The sequence below is a fragment of the Phalaenopsis equestris genome, unplaced genomic scaffold (genome assembly GCF_001263595.1).
Source record: "Phalaenopsis equestris unplaced genomic scaffold, ASM126359v1 Scaffold000002, whole genome shotgun sequence".
NCBI lineage: Eukaryota > Viridiplantae > Streptophyta > Magnoliopsida > Asparagales > Orchidaceae > Phalaenopsis > Phalaenopsis equestris.
This window is the reverse complement of record NW_018164444.1, coordinates 20137206-20163924: the sequence shown is the minus strand read 5'-3', so window position 1 is coordinate 20163924 and position 26719 is coordinate 20137206. Positions and strand designations below refer to the sequence as shown.

At 37.1% G+C, this 26719-nt stretch overlaps 1 protein-coding gene across 2 annotated transcripts in view; it reads left to right on the top strand.

Annotated features, from left to right (window-relative positions):
* Window positions 1-26719, top strand: part of LOC110018047 (myosin-2-like) — a 90173-nt gene that overhangs the window by 14804 nt on the left and 48650 nt on the right. For both annotated transcript variants that reach the window (XM_020715273.1, XM_020715272.1), the window contains exons 2-14: window positions 17293-17394; window positions 17743-17886; window positions 17983-18133; window positions 18511-18538; window positions 18658-18823; window positions 18912-18975; window positions 19113-19126; window positions 19200-19284; window positions 19375-19478; window positions 19811-19949; window positions 22849-22967; window positions 23122-23274; window positions 23360-23449. In XM_020715273.1, the coding sequence (XP_020570932.1) occupies window positions 17293-17394; window positions 17743-17886; window positions 17983-18133; window positions 18511-18538; window positions 18658-18823; window positions 18912-18975; window positions 19113-19126; window positions 19200-19284; window positions 19375-19478; window positions 19811-19949; window positions 22849-22967; window positions 23122-23274; window positions 23360-23449 (1359 nt within the window). The remainder of the gene's footprint in view (window positions 1-17292; window positions 17395-17742; window positions 17887-17982; window positions 18134-18510; window positions 18539-18657; window positions 18824-18911; window positions 18976-19112; window positions 19127-19199; window positions 19285-19374; window positions 19479-19810; window positions 19950-22848; window positions 22968-23121; window positions 23275-23359; window positions 23450-26719) is intronic.

The following is a 26719-nucleotide window of genomic DNA, read 5'->3' as shown; positions in this document are numbered from 1 at the left end:
AGTCGAAGTGTTTTATGGACAAGAGTATTATTTTTAATGATAATATCAGTTGATTATGAAGTGACTGACACTAAGGGGCTAGTGTGGGTGCTGGAATATTAACCATTTTTTTCATATAGTGTGAATATGGATCCAAATTTTGATAACAAACCTAAAATGATGAAGCAGGGTTCATCCACCAATTGGATAGAAGGTTGATTTTGAGCATTTGATGGAAAAAAATTGTGCATGATATTTAAATTTTCTTAGCTCTGGATGAACCTTGAAATAATTTGAGAATTTATGCAAAAAAATATAATAGGACGAACACTACTATGGGATATGCTAAAATTCCACAACCTATTAATATGCCATTGACGAAGATGTAATCCATACCCCTTCATTTATGGAGATTAAAGTTAATTTCATTAAAATTCTAGCTATAGAAGGAAAGAATGGTTGTCACGACATTCACTAACAATTTTTTTTCTTAAATGTAAAGAAAAAAGCAAATAAATTTGTTGAAATAATGTAAGCATTTATGGAAATGAGTTCCAATTTGTAGTAATAGAGGGTTACATGAAGCAATCAGATGGGGATCATTTTAACATGTGTATTGTGAAGTTAGTGATATAACATGTGGAAAAAGTCTAGTCTAGTTTGATTCTAAAGGTCATATGATGATGTGATGATTGCCGATGAGTTCAATGGAGTAGTTACCCATTAATTAGACATTAATTTACGAATTTAATATCAATTCACATGATGATTGCTGATAAATTAGACATTAATTTATGAATTACCAAAATTGGTGTCAACTATTGAAAATTTATCAAGAATTGAGAGAAGTGATCAAACATACGTAAATATCTCATTGGTAAAAAGGGTATGATTGCTTTGATAAGTTAAAAGTTGTTTTTGTTACAATATTTTTGAGTCGTTTTGAAAAATTATTGAAATTTTTTTGATGGATTGGGGTGAAAACTTACAATATTCGAAGCACAAAGAACTTTAGCAAATGAGCATAGAGACTGTGTAGTAAGTGGCACATAAATCACTTGAGAGAATATGAGATTTAGGGTGGTGATATCACTTTGGTGTCATCCAAAACATTACGAGAAATTAATGGAGAGGGATGGGATGGCATCCAATGAAATGTTGATGCGTGAAGGGGAACCAAAGAAATTGGGTTGGCAAGGGATCTATATGGAACACTAGGGTACAAACATGAAAACGAATGTGATGAAAAGAGCATAAATCTTTTGCTATTAAGAAACCGGAAGTTGATGATAAATGAGGGACGGTCTAGGTGCCAGAGGACAAATGATGCCACACTAAGAGATATTAGCGGCCTGAACAATGACTCAACTCCAAAATGCGGTGTAAAAGTTTAATAACAATATTTGTGGGAACTACGTGAGAGATAGGAGCACATGGGCAATTGCAATAGTGATCTCATGTGTGAGAAGGGTTGGGTGAAGAAGAATTGAGCACACTGCCATGGACACGAGGGAGCGCATGTGGAGATAAATTGCATGCAGAAGTGAAACGTGCGTGTATACAGATCACACATGGACCTGGAACACAAAGTTGGAAATAAGCTATCAATAAGCTTTTTGAGGCTTATAAGTAAATTTATTTATAACCAATTTTAGGCTTTAAGCTCGATCGGAAAATTCACAGATAAATAAATTATCCGATCACTAGTTATAAGATTTGCATGACTTATTTGATCTTATAAAGATTTAAAATGTTACGATAATATTTAGAGGTTATGTTTGCTTTTGAAGAGTGAGATAAAAATTCATGGGCAAAATAATGTGAAGGAGAACAAGTGAATAAGAATATTATGAGAGATGATTCATTTTGACATAGTGTTAATTGTGTTATAAAGATTACATGGTTTTTAAGGAAGTATTATGAATGATCGATGGTGAGAGGATTCCTGCTATGAGATTTATTTATGAAGTTATGAACAAAGCAAATGAGAAAATAATAAGCTATTTTGAAGAGCAAGAAGCGAAATTATAAATAATATAAGAAATTATTGAGAATAATAAGCTATTCTGGTGCATATTATTTGAATCCTCAATTTTATGACTGATTTATATGCATGTGTGTATAAAATTGTCTCTTAGGTTGATTATCTTAAAATTAATGATTAAATTGAAGGTTTTCATGAAGAATGAAATGTTTGGATTTAAAACAGCTCAAGCATGCTATAAAATACACTCTCTAGTAAATTGGATTTACCCATAATTTTAAATTTATGAGTTATTTATTTATATATACGTTTTTATCTTAATATGTATTACTAATTTTATTTAATCTTATGCTAGAATATTGGTGTGCACAATCGGTGATGATGTGCATGAAAACAAAACCTTTACTATAAAAATTTTCATTCTTACCTGTTCAATTTCTGTATGTGAGTGTAATTGAAGCATATTCAACTAACTTCATATAAAAAAAAGAAATTGATTGATTGTAGGTCGAATGAAAAAGTTAGTTTATGCTATGTTCAATGAAAAATAAAAGATACTCTTGAAGTTACAAAAATACGGAAATGATGGTGATGCAATAGATTTTTTGATTGTTGATGATATATGATGATGAATGGTTAACACCTAAAAATAATGAAAGTTTTTCGTTTGAAGATGAAGAAATAACCTTTAATGACAATGCTAATGAATATATGAAAGTTAACTTTGAAAGGGGCTAAAGGGCTCTTAAATTTGGAGCAACTTCTATTTCAAAATCACTTAAAAGAAATAATTAAAGTGGGTTTGAAGCTTCAATAACGCCAAAAATATAATTTAAGTATAGTGGATTACTTAATGATATTATTAATTTGTTATTTTATTTAAAATTATAATTAATTTTATATTAATTAACGTATGGAGTAAAACGAAAGATGTGGAAACTGAAAAATATTTCGAAGATGATGATATCAGGAATTTGAGGATGATAATTATTACCTATGATAATTCATCTTAAGATAGTAAAAATGATGATGATGTTACAATGAATTCTAATCCTTATGGCATTTTAATTTTAAGCGAGTACTTTAAATTTTAATGTTTAAATCTTATTTTTAATTTTTGATTTATATTAACATTTAAGAGTGAGATTTGTGGTTTGCCATATTTATGAATCATGTTTAATTTTCGAAGTTTTTAATTCTTCTGTTTTGAGGTCTACGTCCTGATCTGCCTTGAGGCTTACACCTTACCTTGCTATGGAAAAATGCCTCAATTCCCAAATTCACATTCTCTTTCATTGGGGAGAATTGATTCAGAGATAAAATCTAAGTCATATTGGATTTCTCTCAGTGGTAGCAACTCATGAGAAAGACTGTTAGTCAGGACATCCTAAAATTCTTTCAGTTAGGCCTAACTTATGTCTAGTATTAGTTCTTCAGATTCACCGCCTTCTAGGAGCACAAAGGATAATCCTATTGGTGCTTCTTTTAAGGACCGTAGAACAGTAGTTGGGGCATTATGGTCTCAGACTCCACGTGAATGCCTGTTATCTTAGACTCCTTCCAAGCTAAGTGTATGATGTGCTTTTTATTCATGGAATATGTGTTCTTGTTGCCATTATGACGTGTGCAACATTCATACTATCAGTTGCAGTCTAATAGGATATGATAGATATCAATAGACATAATGTCAGACTACATCTACTCTTGAAATTTATTTTTGATAAAGAATTTCGTTTGTCATCTTTTATTGACTGTAATCTCATTTCCTTTGTTCAACCAAGACAGGGAATAAGGTTGAGTGTGCCTGTACGTGCTAAAGCTTAATTTGCCCACTATTTGGGTAGACACCACACTTATAATTATCTACGCCAATGATAAAACTGCACACATTTTACTTCTCGGTGAATGATCACAAAAGATTTTATGGTGAAGCCACTGTTTCTCTCTCTTGGGCCGATTTTAAAGGATATGTTGAACAACCAACAACTCTCCCTTGTTTACAAGAATATGATACTCCGCATTCTTACTCTCTAGTGTTCTGAGTGTCATTATCCACTTTTTTAATTACGTCCTGCTTAGTGAAAGAGATCATTCTTCTGCTTGGGCATTTGGATGCTACATGCCCAAAATCATGGTGCTTACAACACTTTTTGGTTGGAAGTATCTTGGGGGTCTTGGATTCACCCACTCTCTCTCCACTTTGGGATGAATTTGCCTCACATGGGGCCAATTTGGGTGCATGGGCATGTGTACTTTCGCTACTTAACCCTAGGGTAGAGCTCTGTCTGTAGAGTGTGGTGATCCTAACATGTTTTTGTTTCCACTCCATCTTTAAAGTTAAGGTCTGCATGTTAAGCAGAGACCAATACGTCTATAACTAAACCACATTACTGATTGATGGCTTCAATCTTCTTGGGTAACACATTACAATGTGCTTCTGTCTCCACCAACTCATAATTCAGCATTAGTCGTTCAAATTTGACCATATATTCCATTGATAACTTTCTCAAAGTGCATCTTGTGGGATTTTATGAATATATATTGTCGATAATGCATGAGAATATATTTATTTGCGCTACATCATGCATGCTCTTCATCTTGGATCACATAGCGAACTTAGCGTCAAAGGCTCTTTCGAAGATGCTTCAATTTTTTTTCACCAGAAGGAAATATTATTCTTCAGTTTGATAATTGCCAATTTGACTCTTCTTGTCTTGTGGAAAATTTTTGTACTCAAAGATTTTTTCGAAGGTTTGGTTCTATTCAATGAACAATCTAGATCTATACTGTCAAAATATACCAAGATGATCTTCGCTGCTAAGTTTTTGTGATATCGGAACTAGTTAGGAAATTAACAGAAACAAAATCAAACTTTTATTGATATTGAAGTTGGGTCACAACTCGACTCAAAATGGAAAGGAAAAAAACAACACGACTCGCCGACTATGACCGGAAGAGAAGATCAGAGGTCGGTGGTGGCGTCGGCGAAATGGTGAGGGAGAGAATCGGGGTCGAAGGCTGTGGAGTGGGTAGACAGGGTGATTTGGAGGTCAGTAGGTGGGCTGGTAGAGTGGGGAAGAGTATACGAATGCAAGAAGTGTGGTCATCGGGTGCTGGGGTGAGATGGGTGGCTGGACAACCCTGGTGTGGTGTAGGAAAGGGGCGGCAGAGTGCTGGGGTGGAGGCTGGATGACTTGGTAGCAATAATATGCTGCAGGAAAGGGCCTGCAAGGTGCTTGGGTGGAGGCTGGAGGGCTTGACAGCAATAATATGCTGCAGGAAGGGGCAGTAGGCTACTGGAATGCAGGTTGGATGGTTGGACAACAAGGATATGCTGCATGAAAGGGGTCGTAGGGTGTGGGGTTGTAGGTTGGAGAGGCCGACCGCTATGGGAAATGAAGGAGAAGGTGTAGGTAGGGAAGACGATAGGTGAAGATACAACACCACCTCAGAGTAGGATATGGTCAAAGCACCACCCGTCGTCGAATATAGCCCTAGCATGGAGAGGAGAAGATTCCGGGGGAAATTCTGAAGTACCCACAAGCAAAAATTAAGCCTAACAAGCAAAACAACATATCTTTGATGACTAATAGATAAAATAGGAAGAGAAGATTTCCCCTATGGGTGACAATTAGGAAGGAAGAAGCGGTAACAGGGAAGTAGTGGAGGCAAGGAAAGGAAAGTAAGAGGAGGAGACGTGAGCGGAAAATCTCACATTTAGAAGGCCGACTGGTCCAACAAAAGGCTGAACCAGATCCTCCCCAGACCGGTTCAGCCGAAACACGTGCCTCGTGCCTTGCTCGTGCCTGTGTCCCGTGCTTCGCTCGTGTCCCAACCCAACATCATATTGTCTCTTTTCTAACTTTAATGTCAAATCGTCTGGGTATTGATTCTTTAATGTTGGAGACCTCTTGGTGGAAGCAGTTAACTTCTTCTTGATACGACGAATCGCCATTATGGCTATGAATGACTTCCTCAGATTGTCTCTTTTTAAATGTAGCAAGCCTTTGGGGCATTTGGAGGAATTTCTCTAAATATTATCTATTATAAGCTTTTAGACATCCCTTTGTGTGTGTATGTGTGTGTTTTTTTGCGGCATAGTGGGCTGCTCTTTCTTAGGGGTTCGACTAGTGTAGAAGTGTAGGTTTTAGGGTTGGCCGAAAGTTTGAAGTTTAGTTGAAGGTTGTTGGGACTGTTTTTAATGGAAGTAAAAATGTTAGGTTTTGTATATTTTTGGTTAAGAGTATAAAATTTGGATCTATGAAAAACAATTAGAGTTAAGGTTAGAAATTGGGATTATGGTTTAGCTCTGATACCAAATGGCACATCTAAATATGGTATTTTGTAGGATTGAGATCTATGGATGTTGTGGAAGGAGAGGAGGATACCTGAAACAAGATTCAATGGAAAATAAGAGGGAAATGACTAAGGAAAATGGTGTCCGGTGTCGGTTAAGGCACATGAAGGCTTCAGTTGCTTGGTTGTTGAGGAATGTCGTTGGGGGGAGAACCATCACCTACACTCTAACAAGATACAAATACATCATTTGTAAGAGCAAGAACACAACACTCTTAGTGGAGTAAACTTGAGAGCAACTCTCAAAATTCATAAAACCAATTCAAAGCTATCTAAAACTAGACCATAGCAACGTATGTATAATCCCAAAGAAAACTAACATTAACACTAATGCTAATTAATTAAAAGAAGGGGCCAAGGGGGCCGGCTAGCCCCTTAGAGCTGGAATTGCTATATTGGCCTGGTGAAAGAACCGGACGGGCTGGTAGAAATTTGCATTGCATGATTTTGTCCAAAAAGCCAAGCAAGTGCTGTGGCACTTGGCAGTCAACTCTTCAAAGAAGATTTGTTTTTTAGTTTGTTAAGAATTATAGTCCCTGCATAAAGAATTGTGCTATTTATTTTCTCATTTTTAAATTTGGGTTGTTATTTGTTTTCTTTTTGGAAGATTTGTTATTTTTTGTTCATTGCTATGGAATTTGATATTGGTTTTCTTGTTTAAGATCCTTGTTAGTTTGCTGGCTAAAGAAATAAAGTAATCAAGTTTTTTCTTCGTCCCTTTTTTTTCCAGCCGTTTCTTCCTCGGCTCTCTTTGGTGCTCCAATTGGCCCTTGATGCACCTCAACAAAGTCAATGAGAAATTTTTGTCTCTCTTTGACTCTTAGTTAATAATACTTTGTTGCACCTCTAGGAAGGTCTCAGATACCTCTTAGAACTTTTTCGAATGGCTACTTGCAGCAGTTGGCCTTTTACTGATCTCCTAAGTGATATAGGATTTAACCAAACAACAATAGGAAATACAACTTTTATTACTGAAATCAAATAGAGATTACAATCAAAACATAGAACTAGTAAATAACAAAAGACACGTCACATAAACTCAAAATAGGATGGGGGTGGTGGTTCTGTGATTAGTGACTAGATAGTGAAGGAAGTCTGGAAGTTGCTGGCGGTAGGAGGATTGATGTTGGAGTTGGGCTATAAGGGAATGAAGGTAGTCTGCAGTTGGGTTGGCTGGAGAATGACAACAAGTAGATGGTGTGGATTGTGGTTGGGAGATTGGAGGGTGAAAGTATGGTTGTTGTAGGTGGTCGCTGCTGATAGGGGTAGAGTTGCAACAGGGATGTGGATGGGGAAGGGATGGTTGGAAGTGCAGGTGGGAAGTATGAGAGCTGCAAAATACAATAAAGGTACAAGGGGTCGGGGAATGGGAAGACCTGTTGACAACCTTAGAAGGGAAGACTTGAAGACTCTGACAGCTGTCCTGATAGAAAATTCATAAAAAAACTCGCATCCTGCCCGACACTTTTGTCAGCAACCTCGCTGTAGTTTAACTCCAACAACTCTCCTTGCTCTGATGATGCTTCTTTCTTCTTTGGTTGAGCCAGACAAAGTCTCATTTCCCTACGTGGTGGGTAACCCCAAGGTGGAGTTCGTTGTGATATTTTCCTCAAATTATAATAAATGTTGCGAGGGTACAAATGATTGTCCTTTTGTTAAGAAAGGAAATAGGAAATGTGGAAAAACAATAATCTTTTTCTTTGAATCAGAAATTTCTACCATGACGGAAAAATTCAAGTTTGCTCTCATTGGAAAATTTCAGTGAGGACACCCTTCTATGAATGTTATCAGAAAGAGTTGGAAAGTGGGACTCATGAATGAGAGATATTTGTTGATCCAATTAACAATGGTTGAAGACTACATCAGAATTTTCTTCAAGAAACATTTTAATATCGCAGACAAATCAATGAAGTTACTCAAGTGGTCTCCTGATTTCGACCCAAATTATGAAACTACCACTGTACCGGTATGATTTAGTTTACCTGGTCTTAAGCTGCATTTTTTTCTCCATCAGATTTTCTACTCTATTGGGGCCATCCTTGGGGATCCTTTGAATTTAGATCTGCCTACTTTCAACCTAACCAGACCCTCAGTGGCCATAATACTTGTGAAAAAGAATATTAATTTACATGATGTCACTGAAGCCTGGCTGGGCACAACCCATAATGGTTATTAGTAACAAATCGTCATATAACACAGACCTCCATATTGTACCCACTGTAAGATGTTTGATCATGTCCTTGATAAATGCCACAAGTTTCATCTAAAATTGAAATCTAAGGTTCAAGTGAATAAGGATGGGTCTAACCCCACTGCTCTGGACATTTTAGTTTTATCTGGAAATGATACTACCAGATAGGAGGTGTCTGTTGCCCCTGAGGACTCCCCCCTTAACACTGTTGTTGCTGTTACTGTTACTGCGAGTGATGTGATGTTGGCACCTTCAATCCCTATAGGAAACAATATTGATGAACTATTACCTACAAATAATAGTGTTCAGACTGATAATCAGGAGAGTCTCGTAGCTCCACTTTTTCAGGAAGTATCCGGTTTAGAGACAACTCATACTTCATAGATACTAGAACCTATTGTGGATACTACGGTTGATATTCCTTCTGCTTCAGCTCTACCACCTCATCAGACTGATTCTTTGGATGAAGAAGAGGAATAATAGGTCTATTCCAGGAGGAGGAAGAAGAATGGAGGCCGACTTTAACTCAGGAACATATTGGATAATACATTAGTTACTACTGACAATGACAATCATATTACCAGCTTATTAGCTTGTTCCTTCCCTAGAACTAGAGCCAGAGGCAAAACCAAATTTGGACGCTCTGTAGCCACCTGATACTATGTATTTCGACACTTTAGGTTTTTTATTTAAGTATCTAATGCATTTTTCTATTTTTTTTAGTTTTGGAATCATTTTTGGTTTTTGTGTGGGCAGGGGGCCATACTTGGGCCCTCCCACACTTTGTATCTGTATCTTTCTTTCTATTTAATATATTAGTCTTTTGGGTTTTCAATATATATATATATATATATATATTGAAAAGCCCAAGGGCTGTTTTTATTGAAATAGAAAAGAATACATAAAAGTTGTGTGAGAAGAGCCCAAAAGAGGCATTCTGCCCATACGATATAAGTACAGTAATACCTAAAAAAAAAGATACAGATAAACTCAATAAAAATTAAAACAAATTTAAAACATGCAGAAAACAAATAACTAGGGACGAGCCAGTTTAGTCCTGCTTCTTCCTCTAGTTTTAGGAGCGGGGCCACATAACAAACTTTAAATAGTCGTGCCATTGTCAGGAGTAACTAAATTATCATCCATTAAGTTTCCAAGTTGGAGTGTGCCCCCAGCCTTTTTCTTCCGCCGAGTAGTGTAAACCTGCCATTCTTCATCTGAAGACCGACTCATGTGATCCTCGGTCTGATTTGATGTTAGAATCGCAGTAGAAGGAAAGACAGTCGTTGCCACCGCGATAAGTTCCAGTGTGTTCCAGTGCGATAAGTTCCAGTGTATGTGAAGTGTGAATTGTTACCTCTGCACCTGATGCTTCCTGAATAGGAGTTGCAGGACTATCCTAATTTTCGGTTCGAACATTATCCATTGTAGTATTGTCAGGAGAAGGGATCCCAGAGGGCAGACACCAACTCCTGTCTTGTGGTGATTCTTTCATCAGGTTGGCTGTCATCAGGTTTGCTGGGAGCGCGTTCAGGCACATGGGGTGCACTAATAGTGTGTTTCTGCTTTTGACTATTGGTTCATAACTATGGGTGCAATTTGAAACATTTCTCCTGCGGGTGTCCAAACATCTTGCAGTGCTTGCAGTAGTAAATTTTTTGTTCCTTAATAATTTTTTGTCAATAACTATTATGAGCAGATCTAAGCCAGACTTCTTCTACATCTGGTAGTGTAATATCTCTTTCAATCAAAATCCTTGCAATAGATGACCCTTTAGAAATGAACTGTAGGTAAATCTACGTGCAAAAGTTTTCCAAGGATAGTCTCAATTGTATATAGGATAGGTAAGTCAAAGAATTGAAGCTTTAGTTCAGTTAATGAGAACCAGATAGGTGCAATTAGGGGTTCTTGTTTGAGATCAAAATTAGGGGTCAATTTGAGCAATTTCATATGTTTGCCCTCGATTGTGATGAATTTTTTTGAGAAAATCCTTGTGTAATCTTCTTCAATGCTCAGCTGTATCATAACATGTCTTCCGTCTAAATGACTCACCTGCTAATCCCCAATCAGTTTGAAATCTTCAAAAACCTTCCTGATGATCTTCATCTTAGGGCAATTTAATTGGAACTTTCCAACTAGTATAAATTTGTATTTTCATACACGAGTTGAAATTTTAGCGTTAGAGAAGAATATTACTTTTTTGCCCGTCTTTTTCTCCACTTTTTTGATGAGATTGCAATCGCTATTTCCTGCAACAAAATCGTGACATATTTGCGGGAATACCGGACTATCTGCGAGGTGGAAAGGGGAGCTGCGTTTGTGAACCACTGTAGCATAGGAGGGTTTGGCGGGGTTATCACCGACGACGACGACAATATAGGAAAACCCTGAGGCCATTAGCGTACTTCACACAAGCACTGCAGCAAATGGGCCAACCGGTGCGCGAGCAGTCGAGCATTGAAACTGTGGTGGAGCAGTCGATCGGCCTTTACGAACCTGCAGCGCGAAGACTCGACGACGCGACAACGCCTCAACAACGCGACAACGTAGCAGACGACGCCTCGACAACACGACAACGTAGCAGACGACGCGAACTCCTTTGCCAGCCAGAGCAGACACGAAGACGAAAAGTATCGAAACGAGCGAGTGAAAACATGTCTGTTTCGAGCTAGGGTTCGCCATGAGAGGAAACCCTAACAAAGCGAAAAAGAATACCCATCATAGGGAGACTCTGCTAGGGTTTTTCTTCTTGGCAAACCCTAGCGTTTGCTATGGTGAATCTAACATTGTCGTGCTCGAAGAAGGGGTTCGCGCCTTCACTTCCTCTGCTTCCTCTCTCGTCGTCTTGTTAGTGCTTCATCTAGTTTCGTAGCGCTTTGGCTGTTTGTCGTGTTGCGTCTGCTTTGTCATGTCGTCCGTTGTCTTGCTCTTGTCTGCTCGTTGAAGGACGATTTTTGAGTGCGAACGTCTATTTCGTCATCTCGTCCTTCCTTGTGCTCGAAGAAGAAAGGTTCGCGCCTTTTCAAATTCGGCTACTCGTTGAAGGATGTTTTTCGGCGTCTTCACCTTTTGTCCTCTGCTCGAGGTAGAAGGTGATTCCGCTTTTCCTTTCCTTGTTGCCTTACTTGTGATGACTTCGGACAAAATTTATGTTGCTGCCCTTGTAGGTGTTACCGCCTCGGGTACTTCTAAATCGTGCTTCTTCCTACCTTCCTTTGCGCTGGCGGAGTGTGGTGAGTTCTGTTACATCAAGAAACCTGATAGTAAGAACGAGAAATCAACCTTTTTTTTTTTACTGAAGCCGAATGTATTCAGCTTGCTTCATTTTGTCGTTTGAATTTGATCGGAAAATTCCTTTATGACCATCCCAAAATGGAGCTTATTCGTAAGGAATTTGAACTTATGCACCTTGTAGGGGAGTGAAAAATTAGACATTTAGATGACAAACACATCCTTATTCAACTTAATAATGAAGATGATTGCACATTTATTTGCTAGAAGATTAATATAGATTGATAACAAAGCAATGAAAATTTTGAAATAGTTGGTGGATTTTGACCCACAAACGTAACCACCAACCATTCTGGTCTGGATTCGCCTCTCTGGCCTGAAATTTCATTATTTTACTCAAGAAGTACTGTACTCTATTGTCATAGTCTATGGTAAGCCACTCAAAACTGACATTCCTAATTTTAATATTTCCTGTTCCTCTGAAGCTAGGGTACTTGTTGATGGACATCACTTCAATCGCTCATGAGAAAATTTGGTTGGACTCACAACACCAAGGATATTGGTAAAAGGTTGTTATTGAGCATTTTTCTTCGTATTGCTCGAATTGTCGTATGTGCGACCACTCCAATTCTCAATGTCACCATCTACACTACCATTTAAGACCAAAAAAACAAAGTGTTCAACCAGAGGCAGAGATTCCTCCTTTCTGATCTGCTCCAAGTTATTGACACTATTGATCATCAGAAGGATACTCCTCAAGGTGTCACTATCCCCGCGGGCAATCTGCCAACCACTCAGTCTCCATACAATCCTCCTAGGGAATTTTTGTTCATGGGGGCAGAGGAGACATTTCATACTTCATCTACCTTAGAACCTATCATTGATGTAACAGGTGGTAGTATTTCTACTGCAATTCTACCGCCTCATCAGATCGAGCAAGTTGTTACTGTTAGTCAGACAAATGGGACTAATGATGTGTAACAACCTATACATGTTCGACAATCTTCAAACCAATTCATTGATCACATGAGTCAATCTTCGGATGAGGAATGACAAGTTTGCACATCCAGGAAGAAGAAAAATAATGAAGGTCTTTTACCAAACTTAATGGATGATATATTAGTTGTTTTGGGTAATGACAGTAAACTTAACAATTTGTTAGCTGACTTCTCTCTTAGAATCAGAGGCAGAGGCATGGATAAATTGGATCATTTTCAAGCTTCCTAATATGCGAGTGTTGATAGAATTTTGGCGTAGAGTTTATATGTCTATGTTTTAATTTTGGTTTTCTTTTTTGGGTATACATGTATTTTTCTGGGACCTACGTGTGTGTTGTATGCCGGACGGTTAGGGTGCCAATTTGGGCCCTTTCATCCAACCTATATGTACATTTCCTTTTTTAATATATTCGTCCTTGGGCTTTTCTAAATAGACACACGCACACAAACACATATATACATACATATAATACTAGGTAATTAAAGGAGGACATCAAGTCTGTCGATGTCGTCTCCCACGCTTGGTTTTGCTAGGGTTTCAACCCATGTCGAACCCTAGCAACCCTTACCGCAACATCATTTCTCCGACGTTGTCTCTCCGTCCTCTCAGTCGTCGTCGGGTCGCGGCTTCGAAGTTCGATACAATTTAGACCAATCTACTGATCAGGCGAGCAAATCTTCGGATGAAGAATGAGAGGTCTATTCCAGGAGGAAGAAGAAGACTGAAAGCCGACTCGAGCTTGGAAACTTATTGGATGATACTTTGGTCACTATTGACACTGACACTCATCTCATCAATTTATTATTTGGTTCCTTTCCTAGAACTAGAGGTAGAGGCAAACGAAAATTGGGTCACTCTCTAGCTACCCGATACTATGTTTTTTTTGGCATTTTTTGTTTTTTTATTTAGGCCTCTTGTAATTTTTTGTATTTTCTCTTTTTTTGGAAACTTTTGTATGTAATAGTTATCGTGGGGGAAGGGTGCCATGTTTGGGCTCTTCCACACAATCTATATGTATCCTTATTTCAGGACCCCACTCCTATTGGCCAAAACCCTGAACTCAAGGAGGGGTCTGTCGACCCCTTTCTGTGTTATGCTAAACCTGTTAATGGGGTTAGGGGAAGGAGTGTCTTGTTCAGGGGCTAGGCATGTCGACATCAGTATCCCGAGACGAGGGGAGCTTCGACCTCATCCATCGAAGCTTATGACTTCTCATGATATGGTGTGGAGCTGCGGTAACCTCCCGAGGTTGAAGAATCTTTGACTGCAGTCCTAGAAGCACGTGGATCTTACTATCGACTGCATTGCCTCCCCAAAACATCCGAGTCTTCTCCAATTTCGAGCAACCATCCACATCGATCCAACCATACGAGGGTATAATGTTGAACTGAACTTGAACTTTGTGCCATGTGCGTTTTGCAGTGTCTTCCAAAGATAGCCCCATGTTGGCTTATCCTTGTTTGATGTGATAACAGTTTGAACTTGCTCTAATGGTGGCGTCTATGATGACAAGTTATTAATCAGGATGTACTGAAACTCTCTCTGTAGTGGTTGTTTAGTGTCGGAAATTGGCGCCACTGTCTTGCTATCCTCTGTCATCACCAAAACGAATTCATTTGAAGCTTCTTTGCTGGCAAGAGAATTTGTAATATCAAACTCTGCAGAAGGTAAGATAATGACGCGCTTTCCATCCTTGATGAATGAATAGTTGTACCTGTACCCGTCATGCTGAGTCCTTTGGTTAAACTATCATGATCTCCCTAAGAAGATGTCTCAGTCAACTGTGAGCACCACGTCGAACCACACCTGATCCTGTTGCTGATTTTCAATGGAAAACTCCACCGAACATCTCTTTTTTTCCTTTAACCACATCAAAGAATACAGTTGGGAATGCCTCTGAGTCTCGAAGCTCTACTTGTCTACAACCTGTGTAGATGCCATATTCTTGCTGCTACCTCCATCTATGATGATGTTGCATATATTTCTTTTCACAGTGCAACGAGTTTATAATTTGTCGTGGTGAAGCTATTGCTTCTCCCTTGTTGTCTCAGTCTAAAGTACCCGTAGAACCACAAGCATCTCCCCCTCATTTGGTGGAAACTGGTTCTCCTCACTATGTTCTTCTGCTGAATCTTGGTCCGGTGAAGGAAAAAACTTGGCTCGTCGGCAATTAAGGTGATGTGCCCAAATTTATGACATCTGAAGCATTTTATGGCTGGGACTATTAGTGGGCGTGCTACTCTTCTCAAATTTCTTTTCACTCAAAGTGACTTTGTGCTTCTTCCGGCCAGTCTTCTCAACTCCCTAAGTTGTATTCCTACCGAATTGCGGTGTGTATGATCTGCTTCTGTTGCCTCTCCCATCGTCAATGTTAAGGTTTGAACGCCACCAAAAATCAGTTAGGTTGTACCTGGAACATGTTATCGATGGCGAGCTTCAAGCCTCCCAAGTATTTGACAATTATGTGCTCCCCTGGCTCTGCCAAATCACAATTGAGCTTGAACTATGTAAACTTTGTTGTGTACTCCTCAACTAATAGGTTTCTCTTCTCTAGGTAGTGGAGCCTCAAGAAAAGATCTTGACGGTAGTGTGGGGGTAGGTGTTGTCGCTGCAACTCTTTCTTCATATTTTCCCAAGAAGTAATCGTGCTACTTCCCTCTCTATTTCTCTCTTCAAGTTCTCCGATCACGAAAAGGCACTCTTCAACTTGATAACAATTAGTTTCACCTTCCGGTCATTTGACACTTCTTTGTATTCAAAAATCTTCTTGACGGTCTGCATCCATTCAACAAAATCATCTGTATTCATTCTTCTCTTGAAATATAGTAGACCCACTTTTACTCTTGAACCTCTGTATCCTTTAATAGACACTTCTCTCTGCGTTATCCAACAAGCATTTCATCATTATATTACATTAGGGATTCATGTATTCTTTCCTCTCTTCTTCGGATCACGCTACCACGCTCGCTGATAACTTTTCATGGGTCCTTTCCTCAATGTCATCAAGTCGTTGTAATACTTGGCAAAGCTGTCGCTATAACTCTTCCATGGTAAACTCCTGATCATGTTTCGGCAATTGCCTCCTCAGCGGCATAATTATGTTTTGGTTGTAAGTTGGTGGAATGAGTTGTGTAGTGGTGATGTGGGATATGAAAACAAAATTTTGGGTGAAGATGGGGTGGGGTAGTGGTGGATGCTAGAAATTTTAGGATAAGGCTAGGGCTAGGCTAACTCTGATATCAAATGATACTAGAGTTAACAAAACAACAACAGAAAATACAACTTTTATTACTGAAATCAATTAGGGATTACAACCAAGACTCACAGAACTATAAAATAACAAAAGACTTGATACAAACTTAAAATAGGATGGTGGTGGTGCCGCGGTTAGGGGCTAGATAGGAAAGGCTGGAAGTGGTTGGCAGGCATTGGAGGTGGGCTGTAGGGGAAGGAAGGTAGCCTGCAATTGGGATGGTTGGAGAATGACAAAAGCCATATGGTATGGATTGCGGCTTGGAGATTGGAGGGTGAAAGGTATGGCTGCAGTAGGTGACCGCAGGTGGCATGGCGGAGTTGCAGCTGGGATGTGGATGTGGATGGGGAGGGGATGGCTGGAAGAGCAGGTGGGAGATTTGAGGCCTGCAGGAGACAGCACAAATTTTGTCTTTGGGGTGGCTGCAGCAGTTACGGCGACAGCGGGTAGAGAGAAAATTGCGGAGGATGGGAAAGTCGAGGATGATCACCACCTCGGAATGAGGAGCACCACTCGCCCTTGGATACAACTCTAGAAGGGAAGACTTGGAGAGGACGGCTGTACCGATAGAAAATTCATCAAAAACTGACTTAAATATGAAGAAACAGCATATATATATATATAATACTAGGTAACTAAAGGGGGACCCCACTCCTATTGGCCACAACCCTTGGTCGATAGGAGAGGCCGGATGACCCCTCTGGTTCAGGGTCCAGGACTGTCCGCATCACCAATTGGGCTTAATTTGCCTCCCTGGTCCTGGCAAGTTTGTTCTTCTAGTACCCAGAAAAACAACTTAACGAAATAAATCCTGCCTTCAGCATCATAGTTCTCTTTTGTAGGAGTTCTAAAACCTCACACTTGATATTTTTAATGGATTTGTACTCTAATTGTCATAATCAATGTCATTTTCTTAATTGTTTATTTTTAACAAATTACCGATACCCTGCTCCTTGTATGCTTATTCTTCACTATTGTTCTTTGGGTCAGCTATTGAGGCTGTAAGTTATTTTTATTTATTTATTTTTTCCTCATAGTATACTGTGCTCATATTCGCCTTTATAAATTTATACGTTTTTTCCTATTGTTTGTTCTATATACGTTTGTTTACATATTTTTTACTTCTTGATGGCAATCTAGATTAAGTTATTAGCGTGCTTTTGCCTGTGTGCTCTTTTCTGGTCATAAATTTCACTTATGTTTATGAATCAGTTATTTGCATGCTTGTTCTTTTAAATATTGTTTATCACTGTCAAAGTGCTTGGTATGCTCGTGGGAATGTCACACCTCTTTTTGCAGAATCTTCGTGTTTGGTGTCCATTTCTAGATTCTGGCTGGGAGCAGGGTAATGTCCAATCTCTGTCAGGACAGCATGCAAAAATTTTTCTTTCCGGTGGCAAAGTGAGACATCTCTTATATTTATTGTTAGAGGCAGTTACATTACGTACCTCACAATTCTTATATGTTCACTTGTCTCACACCTAAACCTTCATATTAACACAATTAGCACTCAAATCTTTAACATCACATCAAAAATTAATACTATTACTATTTTTTTTAAAGTGAAATACATCTTTTCACGCATAGGTTTAAAACAACAAAGTGCTATGCATGTAAATATGAAATTTTAGGTGTGATATATATAAATAGATAAGAATTGGTGCTATGTATGTAAAATTCCCTTATTTTTACCCCGGATCAATAGTAAGGTTCATGTTCTTTTGCACTAATGGCCATTATATTGTTCAGATGTCAACTGTGCATGTAGAAAGTTTATTACCGGCAAATCCAAATATCCTTGATGGAACGGAGGACCTAATACAGCTCAGTTATTTGAATGAACCCTCTCTTCTCCACAGCCTCAAGTGTAGATTTAGCAATGATTTGATTTATGTATGTTGCGTTTTAAATAGGTTTTACTCTTTGTTATTTCTCCTCCACGATATGGACGTTTTACTCATATCTTGTGGTCTTCAACTTCTTTGGCAGACAAAAGCAGGACCTGTTTTAGTTGCAGTAAATCCCTTGAAAAGGGTTCATCTTTATGGCAATGACTTCATTGGAGCCTATAGGCATAAAACTCTTCATTCTCCACATGTCTATGCTGTTGCAGATGCTGCTTTCAGTGGATTGATGAGAGGTGTGTATGATATTGTTGTCGGGAAAAGTGTCAAAATAGTCCCCTGATTTTTGTAGTGTTCCATTTTAGTTCCAGAGTCTAGAAAAGTGCCAATTTAGTCATTGAATCTTTAAACGGAGTCTAAAGTAATTTTCTATTGAGACTATTTTAACCCATATTGAAAGAGACTATGGACTAATTTGACACTATTATAGACTCTGGGACTAAAATAGCCGCATGTAAATGCTTAGGGTACTATTGTGACAGCTTACTCTAGTATTGTTCTTTCTTCATTATAAACTGGTGTACTCATCTTATGTTTTCTCTATCAGTGCATTTCATTATGGATTTGAATAATATGCTCATGTTTCAAAATATTTTTTTTTTCTTCGGAACAGATGGACTAAACCAAGCTGTTGTCATAAGGTAAATATTTCTATCTTTAAAATGCATTACAAAGTTCTGTCTTGTCTTTTGTGCTATTTATTGTTTTATGGTTCATAGGTGACATTTTTATGGATTTCAACATATTACTTGCGTGGCAGCGGTGAAAGCGGAGCAGGTAAGACTGAAACAGCAAAAATAACGATGCAGTATTTGGCTTCCCTTGGAGGTGACAGTGGGATAGAACGTAAAATTTTGCATGCAAATCTCATTCTGGAAGCATTTGGGAATGCCAAAACTTCAAAAAATGACAATTCCAGTAGATTTGTGAGTTTTTTCTGTCCTTCTCCTCTCTGTTCTTTATTTAATATACTGTTAATTTCATCTAGGCTATTTGCTACTGCTTTTAATGCAGGGTAAGCTGATTGAGATGCAATTTAGCAAAACTGGAACAATTTGTGGGGCTAAAATGCAAACCTGTAAGCAAAGTTGTGTCAGCGATTTGTTATTTCTGTAGTTTATTTGCTTCTTGCGTATTTATTACCTTTTAATCATCTGAATTGCATTTGTTCCTTCTTTTTTGTCATGCTGCTTTAACTCTCATTCTACTGGGCAGTTTTACTTGAAAAGGTACTTCTAATACCATTTCAACCCTTTCACCATTCGTTTAGTTGTTTTTGAGACTTCTGTTTTTGCATGGCAGTCTAGGGTGGTTCGCAGTGCAAATGGTGAAAGATCATACCATATTTTCTACCAGCTATGTGGAGGAGCTCCCTTAGTTCTTAGAGGTAGCTGCTAGAGTTTGTCAATCTTTATCTATGTACATGTGATTTTTTATTCAGCAATGGATTTCCTTATTGAGCTAATGTTTTTATCAGATAAGTTCAACCTGAAGTCTGCACTTGAATATGAATATTTAAATCAAAGTGACTGTTTAAGTATTTCCGAAGTTGATGATGCGAAAATGTTTCATGTGCTGATGGTATCTTCTGTATATGCTACTGTGATTCTATTTGTTCTTTTTACTTGGAGAAAAATGTCAAAATAGTCCCCCGACTTTTTGTCGGGGATCATTTTAGCCCCAAATTATAGAAAAAGTGTCAATTTAGCTCCAGACTACTTTAACGGGGGCTAAAATAGTCCTTCCTGCGGGCTATTTCAGCTTATATTAAAATAGTCTGGGGCTAATTTGATAATTTTTATAATCTTTATGACTTAAATGACCATGTAACTATTTTGGCACTTTACTTTTTCTTTGTTTTGGATTTAAAAGTCATTAACGATCTTTGATAGTTATCCATTTTTAATTTGCAGGAAGCATTTGACGCTGTTCAAATCTGCAAGGAGGATCAGGAGGCTGCATTTGCAATGATTGCAGCAATATTGTGGCTTGGTAATGTGAAGTTTGAAATAATTGACAATGAGGAAGAAGTCCGAGTCCTTCCCGATGATGGTACTAAATATTTACTTTCATTGGTCCCACCTCATGTTTCATATCTTGTGAATTAGTTGATATTTTAGTAAGCCTTCAATGTGACTACTTTGATTATTTTGCTTTGCTCAAATATTTGGGAGGAATTGCCAAAACTGTATTTGGTGTAATGGGAGTCGCATTTTAAATTGAAATAAACATAGGAATCTATATTTACTTTTACTTCTTTTAATTTACTTCCACCCCTCCCCCCCCAATCCTTCTCTTAGAGTCAAGCAATTGTGCAACCGGGATAGACGACTCAGTCAGACATATTTCCTACAAACACTTAAGTCTAACTCATACTATTCAGGATTCAGTGATCGGTGAATTAGTCTCACTATAATCACAAATAGAAATTATTCAATTTAGTATTCATTCACATTCTCAAAATAAGAAAACATGCATAATAATTTCACAAAACATAATCAGAGTTACTAAACATCAAACATTTAGATATACATATCCCAAAATATTCATGACACTTCCAAATCCTCACAATTCAAAAGTTGTACAAAGGCTTACCTCGATAATTCCCCTGATGCTTCTTACCCCTCTTTGAAAATCAATAACATACTGTAATAATTTACAAGCTCAATAAAATAATTAGTGCTAAGAGATTCAATAGATAGAAAAAAATATTGTGTATGCTTAACCATTGACTAGTATGATTGACTATAGTACAAAATAAACATGTTTTGATCACATGAAATATATGAAGAATGACATAAAAATAGGTAGTAACAAATTGTAATATGCACATATTTCAATGAATCTTTTGCACAATAACATCAATTTCTTTACTTTATTTATGCTCTATCGTCACATGAATATCACTTGTACTTGTATAGATTTTGACTTAATTCTTTTATTTAGGTAATCACCTAATCTGTCGTTTATAGCAACCACTGATAATGCTTGGTCTTCTCCTAATATAACAATTATTAACAACCCTCTAATACATAAATATCCTTTCTAATCTCAATCAAGAGTCGAGAATTCTATAATTTTTCTATCATTTTTACCCGTGCAGGTTATATGTACAATAGTCTATTTATCACAACACTTGTGACATTTTTTTGATTATTTTATATGTTAAAAATCTCTTCTCATATGCATTCACAATTATATGAGTGTACCTGCAAATAATTTGCCTAATGTATATGTCCACAAATATAATAAAAAATTAGTAAAATTAGTAGGATTTGCTCAAGTTTTCATTTCTACAAGATATGTAGGTATTCCACAATATGCAATATAAAAAAAAATTAAATGCAAATTCATATCAATATATACCACATATTAATCCTATAGAAATATATAAAAAAAATCTTATAGAAATTTATTCTTCTTAATTTTGCATCGCGATGATTTTCTTTAGGCTCGCCACGAGTTCACCTCCTTAAATCAACATTATAGCAATAATCAGTTCGTTTAATTGATGAATTTAAATAAATTTGAATTTAGTTTAAACAAATTGCTGATTGGGATTTTACCTTGCAATGACTGTATCTCATAAATCGTTGAAGGTTGATAGGGCCCATAGCTAAAGACTCTTTGTGATTAGGGGTGTAACTGAGCCAAGCTAACTCATGAGCTGGCTTAGGCATGGCTCGATAAGTGGCTTGCCAACTGAGCTCGATAAGCTAACAAGCCATATTCAAGACAACCCTGGCTTGAATTGTTAGCTCGTGAGTCGGCTTGTCTAAACCGCAATTAAGCATTAAATATACTAAAAACATATTAAAATTCAAAACTTTTTCTTTAAATTCTTAAAAATATTTAAAAGTTGATATTTTAGTTTTTATATCAAGTGATTTATTATCTTATCTCTTAAATGCTCATTCTATGTGTTATTTTATTATACAATTGACTTGAATTAATATTGATTTTCTCTTTCATAATAAACAAGCCGACTTGTGAGCTGGCTCAAACTCGTAGAATTGAGCTCGAGCTCGAATTTGATTAATTAGTCAAGCACAAGCTTAAGCTCAAGCTCAAGTTGAAGGTGACTTGAGCTCGATTTGACTCGTTCACACCTTTAGTTGCGACCCATTTTCATTAATTCTAAACCGCTAATATACTATAATAAAAGGAACAAAAGAGTCATGTTTTGATAAATTGAGGAACCAAACTGGGTTAAAAATTAATTCCAGGGCTAAAATGTTTACAACTAAATAGTCTAAGAATTATTTTAATCATATACTCATATTTTTGGTTCCTTAAAAGCTGAGTAACTCAGAAGGGGCTTTAAATATGATTTTTTTTGCTTAAATTTAAACTTAGGTATGACCAACTAACTTTTAATCTGGTTCTAGTAACATTTAAGTGTAAGCATTTGCATGCAGATTATCATTTATTAAAGTTCAATGATTATTTTCTTAGTTCTATGTTAGCTTTCAATCATGGTACTAGGAATAGTTAAAAGAAGTTGCAAGACTTTTTTATCATTTATTAAAGTTTAGTGACTATCTCTATAATCCTAAGTTAGCTTTCAGTCATGGTTCTTGTACTAATTGGATGTTGCAAGCCTTTATATACAGGTTATATTTTATTAGCACTTTAGGAGCATCTCCATAATAGTAGTTTTTATACTTTTCCTTGGGCTTTACCTATGTATTTTGTGCTCGGAGTTGGGACATGATATTAAGGGCTAAACTTGAAAGCAATCCCTCAACTATTTACGTCTCCAATTTTGTCTCTGAGTATCACATCTTTCCAATTTAATTTCTTGCCCATACAAAATTGATCTAACCTGTTTTTTCTTGGGCTAAATTGAAAAAATGTAATAATTTGGGACTGAGTTTTCTACACACGAATGAATGGGCGCCTATTTTGGTGTTTAGTCTTACGATATTTACAACTTTGAATTTTCTTACAGGTGTAACAAGTGCAGCTAAGTTGATGGGCTGTGAAGTTGATGACCTCATGCTAGCTTTATCAACTCATACAATTCAAGCAGGGAATATTAGCATTGTCCAAAGATTGACATTACAACAGGTTTTGTTATTGGTTATACAGTATAAATTTGTTCATTACTTTTTTTTTTGGGAGCCCAAAATATGAAGAACTTCGACATTATAGGACAAATCATCTTTTTTATTTCATGATCTTCTCGTGCTTAACTTTTTATTTGTACAATAATTTTCTGCAGGCCATTGCCACTCGTGATGCATTAGCAAAATTAATTTATGATTGCTTGTTTGAGTGGCTGGTTGAGCAAATCAACAACTCACTTGAACCTGGAAAAAGGCGTACTGGACGATGCATTAGTATTCTAGATATTTACGGGTTTGAATCATTTCATGTGCGTGTTATCTGTAATCTCTTGATGATTATATTCTTTTTCATTTTGTATAAAACTTGCTTATTAGGCTTATATTTTGTTGCAGAATAACGGCTTTGAACAGCTTTGTATAAATTATACTAATGAATGGCTGCAACAATACTTCAATCGGCATCTTTTCAAACTTGAGCAGCAGGCAAGCAATTTTTTTTAAGTATCAAAATTTATCTCATATTTTCATCTGGTAGGCCTGAAGATAGTATAAATATAAGGTGAGCTTAAAGTAAATACAGATCTAAGATGGGTACGAGGCTAATTACAAATCATAAATTTACTCTGCTTTTGGAGAAATTCATCATAGCCATGCCTACTTAGATTGGATTCTGAGACCCTTACGTTAGTGTCTATTATGGGCATACCACCTAAGCTAAGGTCTTTTGGTAATAGGAGGCGAGCATTTATAGCTGTCTACTTTGAATGTGGAGAAATGCATGATGCTTGTTAGTTTTTTACTAGGAAGGCCATAGGGTAATAATTTTTTCACAATTAAAATTTTAACCCTGGAATTCCCTGGATTTGTTAAAAAAAATCTTGATTACTCAACTCCTCGATATTATGGCAGGCTTTTTATAATGCTTAGGAGAGATCGGAATGACAACCAATTCTTGCTTTAAAACTAAGGAGTTGGTCACCCTCATTAAGGAAACATTTTCTTTTTTTAAAAGATAAAGTCATAGGGCCACATTTGATTATGAACTACGTTCTTTGTTTATTTTTTTGCAGGGAGTTTTGCATTTATTCTTGGAATTGAGAGGGGCAATATCCTCTTGTTCTGTGTCACTTTATTCTGTGGACTCTCCACTTTGACTTTGACATAAGCACTAGTAGCTTTCGGAGGGCTTGATCTATTTTTTTATTTCCATTTTTGCTTTAACTTCCATTAAGATTGTGTTCTCGGTTTCAGAAATGGTGCAACAACTTTGAAGGATTGAGTTGGCATAGGCTCCTTTAGAATGAAGTGCTTTGTATCATCATAAAGTTGAATTCTATGGACCGCAAAGGGTTCTGATGCCGAACTAGGGAAACTAGTCAGTGTGGGAGGGCTAGGAGATGGATTTGGAGGTTGTAAGATGAGGAGCAGAAGTGAAAATGACGACGACAGTTGCGGACAGCAAAAAACTATTGTTGGACAACAAACTGGACATCAGAACAGCAGTTTGTCGGTTGTCCGACTTGAAAGCAGTGAGGAAAACAACAAAACGGTGAAGTACGGATGATGGGGAGATTCTACCACAGATACATATTTACCACTTAAAAGAAAAATATGCTACAACTATGAAATTAGGAGAAATGAGGGAGTAAAATTCTCAAATAACATAAACCAATCAAAAATCTCCAAAATCAGAACATTGCAACTTAGAAAAAGTTTTCGTGCAGTATAAACCTAATTCTAATTAAAATAATATTAAAATAATAGTAAAATTTCTTCAAATTGGCTAGAGCAGCAAAGGGCCGGTAGAAATTTCATTTCATGAGATGGGACCCTATCCCACTTCAATCCCGCAATTATAGGATTGCAGGATATGTTACTCTCCCCAATTAGGAAAAACTTCATCTTCTTTTTTTGTATGTACCAGAATTCTCATCGTACGATGACAAATCAACTACATTAAAGATCACAAAAATATTATAGTGCCACAAGTCTCATTCATGTATGTATTGTCATTTATCTTCTTGATAATCTTCAATGGCCGCTATTATGGGCTTGAACTTCCCAAAAGAACCTACAGGAATTCTTTCTTTCTTATATCTAATTCATACCACCCTCCTTAAAAAGACTTAGCTTTTCTGGACTTGCTGCCTAACAATTTTCTCTTTAATTTGTTCATGCACAATCTAAATTTCCTTGACTTTAGTGTGTGCATCAATGTTAACCTTGGTAGTATGTACCGTCACTAACTCCAACGGTATAAGGAGATTCCTTCCATACATAATCTCAAAGAGACTATGCTGGTGGACTGATTGTAGGCAAATTCAACCTGAGCAAGCACCAAATCCCATTGCCTATTGTATTTTCCAGCAAAGCACTTGAGAAGATTTTCCATACTATAATTCACCACCTCTATATGACTATTGGGTTTGCTGTTGAACTTAACTGTAGCTTTGTACCTAACTTATCCCATAAAGTTCTCCAAAAGCGACTAAAAAATTTTACATTCTTGTCTGAAGTGATGGTTTTGGGTACATCATGCACATGAATTATTTTTTTAAATACAAGCTTGCAATTTGTGATGCATTCTGTCTTGTGGTAGAATATAAAGTGTTATATCTTGGAGAAGTGGTCTACTAAGACCATAATTGAGTCTTTTATGCATTGTGTCCGGGGGTAAACCCACCACAATGACAACTTTGGAACAGGAAGGGGAGTGGGTAGACCTATATTTAGTCCTCAATTTTTAGCCAAATGACATATTGTACACTGTCTGATATTTCACTCCACATCTCATATTGATTTCGGTCAGTAAAAAGTCTATTTCACTAAAGAAGTAATATAGTCCTTGTCAAAGTGTCTGGTCATTTCTGTATTGTGACACATATAAAATAAACTCTCTAAGAGAACTCCTGGGAATGCATAATCTTTTCTAAAAGAATAAGTATCTTTATGATATGTGAAACTATTAGTACAATCAATCTTGACAATGAACACAAATCTCCTGAAAATCCTTGTTAGTGGCATACACATCTCTTAGCACTTCAAAACCAAGTACCTTGATTTACATAATAGTGATTAATAAATAGTTGCGGCTCACCACAACTGCTAATTTATTCTGATTTATTGTTCTTTTACTTGAGCATAATGTGAATAGGGTACAGGAACTCAACCCAAGGGGCATGCTTGCTTTTCAGCTTACGTTGACCATTCAGGAATCATAAAGCCTTATGATTAATGTAGGGAGAACTCATTTGTCAACATATAATAGCTCCAGTTATTGAGGGCGCTCACAATGACATAAGACTGTTTGTTATAGATAGTACTTTTTCCTAGAATTATTCAGCTTTCCATTGTTGTCCCCCTTGACTCAGCATAGCTTCAATTCTCACATTGAAGACATCACACTCCACCTCAGATACTTGGCCAAAATTTGAAAGTGTTAGAACAAGGGTCTTAGTTTATCTATTTCTTCATAGCATAAAAAATAATTTGTACCCTTGAAAAGCTTCATCAAGAGTGCTGCAATTGAGCTGAAATTTTTGATAAATCTCTTGTAGAAAAATTCAAACCATGAAGGAGAAGTACTTGAGTGAATGATTGGGGTTTAGGCTATGTCATAATAGCTTTGATCTTCACTGGGGTGTCGACAGCAAAAGAAAGTTTGAAGTTGGGTGTCGCCCGTAAGAAGATGTCGGTCGCCGGAAGTGAAGTCCCGTCGCCCGCTTCGGAAGGACGTTTTAATTTATATATATA